The 12,663-nt window shown below is 40.9% G+C and overlaps 1 protein-coding gene across 1 annotated transcript in view; it reads left to right on the plus strand.

Moving 5' to 3' along the window:
- The first annotated feature begins 353 nt into the window (after positions 1 to 353).
- Positions 354 to 12,663, plus strand: part of LOC116301855 (uncharacterized) — a 63,873-nt gene continuing 51,563 nt past the window's right edge. The window contains exons 1-12 of the mRNA XM_031711016.2: positions 354 to 486; positions 3,578 to 3,721; positions 4,372 to 4,941; positions 5,498 to 5,817; positions 5,904 to 6,156; positions 6,496 to 7,065; positions 7,554 to 8,126; positions 8,568 to 9,122; positions 9,459 to 10,031; positions 10,460 to 11,014; positions 11,194 to 11,769; positions 11,977 to 12,546. Coding sequence (XP_031566876.2) covers positions 426 to 486; positions 3,578 to 3,721; positions 4,372 to 4,941; positions 5,498 to 5,817; positions 5,904 to 6,156; positions 6,496 to 7,065; positions 7,554 to 8,126; positions 8,568 to 9,122; positions 9,459 to 10,031; positions 10,460 to 11,014; positions 11,194 to 11,769; positions 11,977 to 12,546 — 5,320 coding nt within the window. The 5' untranslated portion in view covers positions 354 to 425. The remainder of the gene's footprint in view (positions 487 to 3,577; positions 3,722 to 4,371; positions 4,942 to 5,497; positions 5,818 to 5,903; positions 6,157 to 6,495; positions 7,066 to 7,553; positions 8,127 to 8,567; positions 9,123 to 9,458; positions 10,032 to 10,459; positions 11,015 to 11,193; positions 11,770 to 11,976; positions 12,547 to 12,663) is intronic.

Genomic DNA, 12,663 nt, shown 5'->3' on the forward strand with positions numbered 1-12,663 from the left:
AAAAAAGTCGGAATACTCTCTTAGTTTTTGACTTAGTTTATTCCGGAAGTGTCAATCCCCGGAAATCGTCCTTAGCGATTTGGTCTGTGAACTCGATCAAGCATGCTCTAGGCTATTAGTCCTATTAAGATATGCCATCAAGTGCTCATCTCTACTGAAGGGTATTCACAGAGTTTTGGATAACTTCATCGGTAGACGTGGGTGATAGGTGATAGGTCTATCCGCAACTTTTCAGTATCGCCGGAGAATCGCCTACATACGGGGTCTTCTAACCTGAACAGACCTTGCACAGTCCACGTCTGTCGTGTAAGGAAATACATGTCGAACTGTTGTCACGCCGGTGATAAGGAACGGCTAGGAACTCACTACGACGACGTTTCTTGCTCACGCCTTTACTGGAGGCCAAAGCTCTCTGGGCTTGCAAGATGAAAACTTTCTTTCTGCTTCTGGCCTTTATACTTGGCTTTGGGGTCTGTAATGGGCAACGTAAGTAGTGTTATAAAGAAGTGTGTTTAGCGAATAATTTAGGTTATATTAATTCCAAAGATTTGCCTAAGGTGCACGTCTAAAGTGCTCTATAATAACTGACAAATGTCTTAAGCATTTTTGTAGAACTTCTATACGAAAATCTTTGCTTTCCCCTCATTAAGTCTCCCAAGAAATGGGAGTTACGTGTATAATTTTGATATTGCGTGAACAGATCAGTTTTTCAAGAGCCAATTTTTCTAGAGCTTTCATTAAACTTTGATATTATGTTATCAATTAAAGCGAGAAGTTCAAGAAGTTTCGACAAGGAGCGGGGAAGATAATAAACAGGAAAAAAAGCAATTACTTTTTACTGAGTTAAAACTTTTCGTGATTATAGTTTTCATAAATGCCAGACGAAGATGTCCTGAAAGTACGCCTGATAAGAAACATTATAATCCTATTAACGTAAACATTGAATTTATTGAAGTCTAGATATTTTGTGTAGGAACGTTAATGAGAGATCTAAACATTTGATAATTTTTTAAAATAATAATTGATAAATTAGAGTGTTACGTTCAGCTTAGAATATTTATTAATTCTGTACTCTTAATTTTCTATCCTGATAATTTTTCCATTATGCTTTATTTATTTATTTATTTTTATGGTCGTACATTATCTATAAAACCAAAATACCGTGATTATTTTTTATCATAAAAGTAATATAGTTTATCTAATAGACGAGCAAAAACTCGGTGCGACATCCGTTAGGCTTTCGCCCCACTGTTATGTTTATCAAAACAATGATCGCCTTGGTTTGCTCAGTTAGTTTACTGCATACGTCTTCTCGCAATACTAACTGCAGATAGCATCCAAGGTCATAGTTATTGAAGGTCGGCAAGTTTATTATTTCGACCTGTTTTATGATAATCAGTTTTTTATTTCCGACTAAAAATAAAATAGGCAATGCGCTGACATCTTTCCCCACGTATTTTATTACCTCCTGACTGATATAAAGCATGGAGGGATGGCTTATGATGACATTTGGCAGGCATGCGTGCAAGGGATGCAACAGTATGTGCCGCGTGGGTTGTAGCGTGACAGGTTTTGGATCGGAGAAAACGCCATTATAGATGTCTGAGCCGGCGCTGATAAATAACAATATGCGCTAACTGTCCTTATCGTGCTTATACTATCCGTACTATACGTATTGGGCTATAGTTTTGGGGTAGGCTGTCCAAAACACTACTGTATAGCCATTCAATATGGCTTTTGTAAATATGATAGTTACATCATTGCTTCCACTTCTTTCCCCATCATTATTTCGATAACGTTTCTCATTGGATTTTGATTGGCTTAGAAATATTGAAGGTTTTCCAAGTCTCCCTATAACGTCTTTCCTGTTTGGTCACACGACTTGGCCTTTGAAAGGATTTTAGTGGGAAAGGAAAGCAATTTACCGTTCCAAGAAGAAGTGGTAACGACCTCATGATACCACATTATTAATAATTAACTATGATGATGCGACAAAAAGTTAAGCCATTCCGAGTGCGTTCCTAAATTCAACCCTAGAATCACACCAGTCTCGTTTTGAACATTGAGAAGGCGACATCGCATTTTAATTATTTACTTGGAAATTATAATTAGAATTTTTTATTATTATAACTAACGTGTATAGAGATGAGGACATGCGTGCAATTACCGTAACCGTGATGTTTCCAACAAATGTTTTGCATCTTAGGCCCGGTATTGCATATCATTAAATTATTGTCTTTTGAAGGATTATTAGTAAGAAAGAATTTATGCTCACGGACATGGCACTTGATCTGAAACGACAAAAATTCTTATTCTATCGCGTGCTGTTACCGTGCGGTGAGCCGCTTCATACTAATTCTACTTTAGCCTTGACGAGCCTTGACATGTAAGTATGCTATGTTCGTGTATAAGAAAACTAGCGCGCATTAACTAGAGACTTAATCAATAAGAAATAGATAGTTTTGAGATCTTTTTGAAAACATAGTTCAAGTAAAACTTAGTGGATTCGTAAACCTGATGACGTCACATTTGACTCACTTCTCACTATTGGGTTACCTGTGGACTGCTTGGCAACAAGGCAGTTGAAGGAACTGTGTGGTGGAACTCTTTGAACAGAACTTAAATTTTAAGAAAAGCAAGGATTTTTCAGGATTACCGAAGCACAACAAGGTTTTATAACTCTTAGAGGGTTTGATTAGTATCGAAATTTCAGCTCGTCTTGCGTTTATAAGTGTGCAATATTCTAAAAAACAAACACCTGATTTTAGACGACCAACATTGGACCAACACTTGTTTTAGAGAAAGACTGTATGGAAAGTATTTGTAGAATCACACTTCAAGTAAGCTAGAAGCTGGCTGTACCATTAGCTATTTTGTTTATGCCGATACATTTAAGTTTACGGCAATATTAAATATGTGTTTTATCGTATATCAGTGTAGAAAGCTTACTGATAAGCGTATATGAAATTTTGAAACGAGTTGTTGCAAAGCCTGGAAATAACCTAAATGTAGAGTTATTTTTATGGTACATAAAATTCTGTGTGCTTTATTAGTTTAAAATGCTTAGTTTAATTGGTATATACATATTTGATTTAAGATGAAAAATTTCTCCAAATATGTAAATTAACACTGTCCTGTCTCAGTATTAAATGGCTGGTGTTGCTGGCTGGTGTAGCACGTGCATATGTGAGAACGCAGGAAGCCCAGTCACTGGTTTTTATGTGACGTTGTAGCTGCCACACTGGATGAACTTGGCAAATTACTTTTGTGCAGTTGTTCAGTTATGCTAATCAATTGCAAACATGCACTTTAATCGACTGACCAGCTTATGAAGTTGATGTGACCACACTTCTAGTCTAACTCTTCCCCTCCCACCCCCCTTATGAAGGTAGTGTATCCATACTAGGCTAACTCTTTTGTTTTGGTGCCCTGCCCCCTTAGTTGCGACTTTTCAAAGGAGCAAAGGATTGAAAACTTAAACATTTAACCGCTATCAGTTACGCAACCAATTAAATCTCAAACATATACATAAGTGGTGTATTAGATTAATGTAGTTTTATCTTTCTTTGATTGGCAGGAATTCGTCCTGGTCGATGTTCGTTCTACGAGAAGCGCAGCGATTGTCCGGTGTATATCTGGGACAGATGCACGTGCGATCAAGATTGTCCCCTCAACATGAAATGTTGTTTTACGGGCTGCAAAAACGTCTGCATTTTTCCAGGTAAGCGTCGACTGACAGTTGATGATTAGAGTCGTCCTAAATAGCAAGCGAGGGTTCGTATAATTCACCGCCGCGAGATAATAGTTTTTTGGTGGCTGATCAAAGTGTTTCCATAGGAGATATTCTCGATAGGATTGACTTATTATATCTCCTTTTGCGCTATAATGCGAATAAATGGGGTATGACATTCAAGGAAAACACAAAGTTTACAAAGGCGCGTCCACTAAAACCAACTTCGTTGTAACGATGATTCCGCGAGTGCCATGATTAAATATTTTGTGTCTATGGTCATGAAAGATATAACGCACCTGCGTGATTGAATTTTTTAATTCCATGGATCCGTTTTTGAACTTTAAGTCTAGAGTAGATTTCTTATATCTGTGAATAACTCATATTTAGTGAGTGCCGTGCCGTGTTCTCGCGCGCTTTGATTGGTTGTCGTCTGTACCATGACAGTACCGTGCGTGGTGTCGTATCACAGTCATGCAAAGTTTGAATTTGAACGAACCTTTTTTCAAAGTTGCGCACTTCTCTACCTCGAAATAATTGCATGTAACGCAAAGATAGAATAGTTAAGACTATTTTAAGGCTTTTAAAACATTTTAACAAGGAAATAGTTTGTATAGTTATCATATTTTCCTGCTTTCCAGACAAGAATGTCACCATTACAACAAAAGCAGACGTCGTATTCATCATGGACTCATCTGGAAGCATTGGCATCGATGACTACAATAAGGAGAAGCAGTTCGTCAAAGAACTTGCCAATATCTTCGACATTTCTAAAGGACAAGCCAGATCAAGTGTTATCATCTATGACGATTTTCCAAAACTTATATTCGGCTTTGAAGACAGGCTTGATAACAGGAATGTAAGCGCAGCCATCGAAGGTTTGGAATACCTTAAAGGAAGAACTAGAATAGACAAAGCGTTGGCTGTCGCGGAGGGGGTTTTTACAGATGCGCGTCCGACTGTCCCACGTATCGCTTTCATTTTAACGGACGGGAAACAAACTGAAGATTTCGATGCCAAGCCGTTAGACGTTGCTTCGAAACCGCTCAAAGACTTGGGCGTCAAAATGTATGTTATAGGCGTCGGAGCACATGTGGATATTAATGAACTGAACTTGTTGGCTGAGAGACCTCAAGACGTGTTTACAGTCGATTCGTTTGACGATTTGCTGAGAAGACTGAGGGAAATTATTCAGCATGCAGACCAACCTGGTATGTTACGTTCCTGAGGAATATATGAATTTTCTACTAAAGGCGCGATTACACGGAACAATTTTCTCTGCAACGTGTCTAGCAACGACGTTGCGACACAAGTTGCATGGAGCATTGTAGCGTGTAACCTAAAGCGCAATTTGAAATAAATCAGTGTCGCGAGACAAGTTTCGCGGAATTCGTTTCTACTTTTGGCGACGATTGCCTCTCCGTTGCACCGTGCAAACACTTTCGCAGCGCTGTTACGAAAAGCTTAATTTAAGCTTAATTCTCTTCTTTCGAGATATTTAGCATAATATTTAGTTGTTCTTGCATTCACCAGCTCATAATCCAAATTTCATTGTGATTGAATATGTTGTTGTCATTCCATCCCCCTCCAGCGACCATGATCCCTAGCGATAAAGCAATAGTTTGATTTGATGTTCCGGCATTATAAAATAGAAACGCTACAAAACCTGTCTATGGCTGTGTCTATGCCTATGTTAATTTGCGGTAATTGGGACGACAATTTTTGACTTCTCAGATATTTACCTTATTCTTGTTTCCACTGTTACAGATTCCGCCAAACCAGTCAACCTGACAGCTGATCTTCTATTCCTACTCGATTCCTCATGGACTGTTACCCAAGATGAGTTCCAGAAAGAAAAGAAACTTGTCAAAAACTTAGCAAAATCGTTCAAAGTTTCACCAGATTACACCAGGGCAGGAGCAATCACGTATTCGGACACAGCCTTGCTTGACATCCCACTCGAAAAGCATTCAGACATTGCTAGCTTTAGCTCTGACGTTGATGGCTTGGTGTACAAGGGAGGAAGAAAGAGAATAGAGGGTGCCTTACAGTTGGCAAGCGATACTTTTGATAATGCAAGACCTCAGGTAGGGATTTGTCTTCGCCGTGAAATCTGGTGTTGCTGGGGTAATTTTGCTACTAACATAATCATCAAATATTTTTTACTTTTCAGGTGCCTAAGATTGCAATCGTTTTAACACGAGGCAATGAACTTACCGATCTTAATTCTTATGCTATGGAGAACGCAATTCGTGGTTTACGTGAAAAGAATGTTCACGTGTTTGTGATCGGGGTCGGTGAGAATTTGGATATCAATGCCTTGGGTAGGATTTCCAACAAACTAAAAAATGTCATCTATGAGAAGACGTTTGAAAGGTTGGACCACTATGCGCCGTCTGTTGCAAGATATATAGCCAAGCATACAGGTACCTAGTCTACAAATATACTCACTTACTCCTGCTCCTGCTCCTGCTCCTGCTCCTGCTCCTGCTCCTGCTCCTGCTCCTGCTCCTGCTCCTGCTCCTGCTCCTGCTCCTGCTCCTGCTCCTGCTCCTGCTCCTGCTCCTGCTTCAGTAAGGTTAACGTAGGTGCTGGTAGCAAAAAAATGTCTTTGTTGTTAGTTTTAAAGATATCGAGGACTACACATTCGCGGCAATTGCTGCGGCTGATCTTACATTAAACGATCGCCAAAGATACTCAGATACGCACAAAAGCCTGAAAATGTTTTTATTTTGCAATTTACAAAAACAATTCTTCTCCTTCAGACATCTCGGCACCGCTTGATCCAAACACTGATGTCATCTTTCTCATCGATTCTTCAAAAACCGTTGGCGGAGAAAACTACAAACGTGAAAAGGAATTTGTCAAATCGTTAGCCAAATCTTTCAAACCAACCCAAAAAGGCCCTCGTGTGGGAACTGTCGTATTTGACCGTACTGCCTACACGGTCAATGCTCTTGGAGACTTCACCAGCCATAATGACTTTGCTCAGAAGCTAGATAGAGCAGTGTTCCTGGGAGGGTCAAGAAGGACGGACGAGGCTCTTAGAAGAACGGGAGATATGTTTAAGTACAGTAATCGAGGTGGTCCTAAGATAGGAATACTCGTTACTAGTGGACCAGTTTCCAAAGACGCTGATTCAGTCCCTCTAAATCAGGCCATGAAAACGTTAAGAGACTTGGGTGGAAAGATTTATTCCATTGCCATCGGGCCTGACGTCGATGATGGAGAACTTACGACCATTAGTGATCCAAGGAATATTATGAGGATGCGTGATTTTAAGTCATTGCAGACTAATGTGCAAAAGGTTGGCCTTCACATCAGTAGAACACACGGTAAGTGCATGGTTATAGTAAAGTGGGAATTAAGTCTAAGAACTTTCATATTATACTTAATTTTGAGGCGCAATTTAAGTTAATGCGTTTGACATCTCAAGAACTTGGATTGCCCGGCGACAATTTTTTTCCAAATTTGAATTCCTTCTCAGTCGATGGCTTTTATTTTTTCTAACAACTATATAAATATCCGGATCACTCAAGGTTTAGAGACCGTCCTAGGCCACAAAAGACTTTGCCAATACACTCGCGTCACCTTATCTTTATGTAACCGCTAGATAACGAGCGGTCCACTGCACCATCCGGGGGTCACCCTAGTTTAATGGGCCTAAACAACAGAAGACCTTAGAACTAGGGTCAACACTATTACCATCCAACTAAAAAACACAAGATTTCTCCTTCGCACAAGAGGGAAATTTTTATGCGAAGAGATCCTAAAGTAAATGGGATGCGTAAAGCGACATGAAGTGAACTTTTTTTCATTGCAGGAAAGCAAATCAAGCGAATCGTTCGTGACTACGATGTGGTCTTCATGATGGATTCCACTTCCGAGGTCGACCCTTACAAATATCAGCTTCAAAAAGAGTACGTCAAATCTCTTGCCCGATCACTAAGCCTAGCCTCTGACTCTACCAGAGCTGGTCTTATAATCTACAGCAGCTACGCTACCATCAAGTCTAGACTAGAGGGCTTTCAATCTCTCAGAGTCTTCGAACAAGAAGTAAACCAAGCTGAATATCTTGGGGGTAAACGAGCAATAGACAAAGCGCTAGACGCGGCTGCTACAGTCCTTACTTCTGGCAGACCAAATGCAAAGAAACTTGCCATTTTGATAACAGCGGGAAGACAAACTGAGAGTGGATCCAGAGCATTAAATGATGCTGCCAGACCTCTGAGATCAATGGGTGCCAGGTTATACATCGTTGGTATAGGAAATGGGGTTGATCCTAATGAGCTGCGCACTGCTGTTCTGGGTCCTGATGATGTCATCCAAGTGCCTTCTTTTACCGGTCTTCCAAGCAAAGCTCAAAATACTATCAACCGTGTTCTGGGAATTACAGGTATGTTTTAAGAACTTTTTTCCAAGTATGTGTATTGATTTGCTACGTTTTTTAGACCCTTTGAGTTTCAACGTTTATTTACTGGCGGGTTTACTACTTAAAAACCTTATAGTATACACCTATTTTTTAAGAACGTTGTCATCGCCAAAGGTGATAGGCAATAGGCCATGCATTCCAACATGGAAATGGTTTCGTTGAATATAGAGAAGATTGAATCAGCCTCAACACTAAGGTCCATGTTCTTGACGAGAATAAGAAGCAGAAACACAAGTCATTCCAGCTATTCTTGGATCTTGAGATGACCTATCGCTTTTCTCCTATTGCCTATTGCATATTGCCTGTTGCCTATTGCCTTTGGCGAAAACAACGTTTTTTGAAATAGGTATATAAGCATAAGTATTAATGCAACAGATGAGTATCATTTCTTTGTCATGTTTACAGGTGCGCCAAAAGACTTTGATGCCGATGTACTGTTCTTCATCGACTCTTCGAATGGGATCTCCCCAAGCGAGTTAACCAATCAGAAGGAGTTTATCAAACACACCGCAAGCTTACTAAACGTAAAGCCAGGGCAATCAAGAGCTGCGGTCGTTAATTATGGAGATAAACCAACAATTGTGTCTGGACTTGATAGCTATAGTACTATTGAAGAACTACATAAAGCAATAGACGGCACACAGCCAACGGGAGGAGAGAGACGAACAGACACGGCTCTTGAAATTGCTTCGCAGATTTTTACCCGCGCTCGTCCACAAGTACCCAAAGTTGTCGTGCTTGTAAATGGCGGGAAACAAGGTCCCAACGCGCGATCGCTCGACGAGGCCGCAAGGAGATTGCGTAACCTGGGGATCAAGACCTTTGTCGTAGCTGCTGGTCCAAATGTTGATTATAATCAACTACGTCCAGTAGTCGAGAGCCAGAGTCATATCACAACAGTACCCGTGTTTCTTAAATTACACCAAAGTGCTCCAGGCCTAGCGAAACTCGTTGCTGCAAGTAAGTTCCGCTTGTAATCTTTCTAATTTTTCTTCTCAAAACAAAACATTTTCATGTTAGGGATGATATTTTCCCAAAACTTTATGTGGTCTGGATCCCAGTATGTTGTCAATTACATCTGAGTATAAAATGTACGGTACAGTGAATCACGATTGGAGATATCCCTAGTGGGAGAAAAGGCACAAAAACGTACGCTACATAGTCAATATTTTTTGACCTTTTCACCTCTAAACATCATACGTGACCAGACTTTGTCGGATCAGTTCCGTAAATCGAGTTTCTTGTATAACTAAATGAAACTTTTAGTAACGTGTGAACACTTTTCCTCCTATAAAGATTCGCCAAAGCCAGAGAACTTTGACGCTGACTTGGTGCTCATGATCGATTCTTCCCGCCAAATCACACCCGATAAACTTCAAAAGCAAAAGAACTTTGTTAAAGCTATTGCAAGATCAATGAACGTGTTTCTCGGCCGATCAAGGCTGGCGCTTGTCAACTATGGCTCAACCTCATTCCCAGTCGTAAACTTCGATAGCTACAGAACTCTCGCTGAGCTAGACGCGCAAGTAGACAACGCTCGTCTTCAAGGTGGAGACAGGAGAATAGACCAAGCCCTAGATGGTGCATCTGCTTTGATTAGAAGCGCACGGCCTGACGTACCTAAAGTAAGTATTCTCGTTACTGGTGGCAGACATTCTTCGGTGCAGGGGGCAAGGACGTTGGAGGAAGCTGCAAAACGAATTCGTGATCTTGGAGCCAAGACATACGTTGTGGGAGTCGGTGATGGACCAGATAAAAACCAGCTAAGACCTTTGGTTCAGCACTCACAAGATGTGATTGATGTCAATGATTTTGATGCACTGCAGTCCAAAGGAAGTGAAATTGGACGTATGATAATGAGCCGATCAGGTATGATACAGCTATACCGTACTCATTTTAAAGAATAGACCATTTTCGAGTTCAAAATTACATCTTTGTTCCTTGATTACAGAGGGTGGGCTTCGTATCAGTGTCTAAATATTCACAAATACGTACCAACTGTAAATTAAAGAATGAACAACTTAAACGAACAAAAAACTTTGAAATTTCACGGACATTCACTGGAACACATCAATATTCAACACCGAGGCTAACCCTGAGCAACAGAGAACTCGAAACAGGAGTATTTCAGCACAAAATAGAGTATTGTCTGAAGTACTGAATATCTTAGATCAAACATGAAATCATGGCTCTAAGTTCAACACTCGCACTAACAATGAACAAGATACTTCACGATAATAAACCGTACTCGTCTTCTCACGCTTTTTAATAAGTTCAAACCCAAAATTACTTTGCAGGTGCTCCACCATCTTTCTCGTCTGACGTCATCTTTTTGGTCGATGCGTCATCCGGAGTCAGCCAATCAGATTTCAACACCCAAAAGAATTTTGTCAAACAGCTGGCACGTCTTCTTAACGTTGCTCCAGGAAAGTCTCGAGGCGCATTTGTGACTTACGCCGACAATCCTAACACTGTGTTCTCGTTCAACGATTACACATCAATGGATAATTTCGATGAAAGAGTCGATCGCGCGCCATTCCTTGGAGGTACGAGACGAATAGACAACGCACTTGACGCTGCAACTCGCCTGGTAAAACAGGCACGCTCTGAGGTGCCCAAGCTTGTTGTGCTTATGACAACTGGACGGCAAGGGCCAGGAGCCAAAAGTCTAGCTGAAGCTGTAAAGCCGTTGAATCGACTTGGCGCTAAGACATTTGTTGTGGCTCTCGGCAGCGAAGCTGACCCAACAACGTTGTTACCAGCTGTTGAGAGTTCCAAAGATCTCACGCTTGTTAAATCATTTGGTGATTTAATTTTGCGTGCTCCTCCTTTATCAAGACACATCGCAAGAGGTAAAACATTAGAATACTGATATACAAAGTTACTTAGGTAGACTTAGCCATGTCGTGCCATGATACTTCACGAAAATATTTTCTTTGCTGCAACAGATCACCTGTGTCACCATTGTTCAGAAATTTATTTCCGCGTTTTCTAATTTTAAGCGCCTTTTTTCGCCTTCGTTATGTTTCAGAATCCGATTCTTGCACTGCGGCAGCCGACATTGCCTTTTTAGTCGATTCTTCAGGAAGCATCGGTCCAGACGATTATTCAAAGATGAAATCATTTGTCTCGGCGATGGCGAAGAAGTTCCGATTATCGCCAACAGGATCACGTGCGGCAGTGATACTCTACAGTGACCAAGCAGTCAAGGAAATCGATTTTACTTCCTTCACGAATGCAGAGGACTTTAGAAATGCCGTGGAAGCTCTTCCTCAACAGCGTGGAAGAACGCGCATTGACAAAGCCTTAGGACTTGCATACAGAGACTTTTTTGGGCCAGGAGGGACTGCGCGCCAAAACATCCAACGCATTGCGGTGGTTCTTACTGACGGACAACAAACTCCAGACCCAGATGCTGTTGACCTGGATATTGCAGCAGATCAACTGAGGAAAGGGAATGTTTATATTTTGGCTGTTGGTATCGGGCATATGGCTGATAGGAAAGAACTAAGGTTGATGACGGAGAGAGATCAGGATGTTTATATGGCTGATTCGTTTGATGATCTCCTAAATAGAGTTGGTGCTTTTGCACAGACAGCCTGTAGAGGTAGGTGTTTACTAACAAATTCCCTTGGAATAATGGTCTATCGTATTAAAGGTCTTATTCGTGCACTTAGCGTAATTTGATAGTAGTACAGTAGTATTATAACATGACTGACTTATTATTTCATGGATACAAAATTAATGCAAGAATGATCCACCAAAGTATGCTATTTTGTATGCATAGTATAAATGAATTTTATATTTTTATTAGTCCAGCAACGCCCGACCACCTTACAAGCAGATATAGTCTTCTTAATGGATTCTTCCTCACAAGTCAGTAGCAGCACCTACAAGGGAGAAAAAGAACTCGTCAAATACCTTGCTAAACTGCTGAACATCTCACCTGGTAACTCAAGGGGTGCGGTGGTAACATACGGAGCCACTGCTCAACGTGTGAACATGTTTGACGAATACGGAACCATTTCAGCATTTGAAAACGCTGTCGACCAAGCCCCTCATGTAGGAGGCAACAGAAGGATGGACGGAGCCTTGGAAACTGCGTCCACAGTTCTGGCATCAGGCAGACCCAACGTGCCCAAGATTGCTGTCTTACTCACCACAGGGAAGCAAGAACCCGCGTCTAATGCCAAGACGTTTAATAGGAGTTCTCAGTTACTCCGTGATCTTGGGATTAAGACTTTCGTTATCACTATTGGACAACAACCTTCTCAGAGAGAACTCTTACCTGTTGTTGACAAACCACAAGATATTTTATTGGTCCGCGGAATCGATAATATTAAACCACAAGTAAAGTCAATTTCGAAAGGAATTGCTCAAACAGGTAATTAAACGTGATTCCAGTAACACGCAAAATATAGATAGAGTAGACTGTATGACTGTAAGTGCACGGTACGGTTCACAGAACCTGTCAATGGAAGAAGCGAGATCTATTGAACCA

The sequence above is a fragment of the Actinia tenebrosa genome, unplaced genomic scaffold, assembly GCF_029948245.1.
Source record: "Actinia tenebrosa isolate PJP-AT-01 unplaced genomic scaffold, QUT_ActTen_1.0 PGA_scaffold1__47_contigs__length_23844297, whole genome shotgun sequence".
NCBI classification, from domain to species: Eukaryota; Metazoa; Cnidaria; class Anthozoa; order Actiniaria; family Actiniidae; genus Actinia; species Actinia tenebrosa.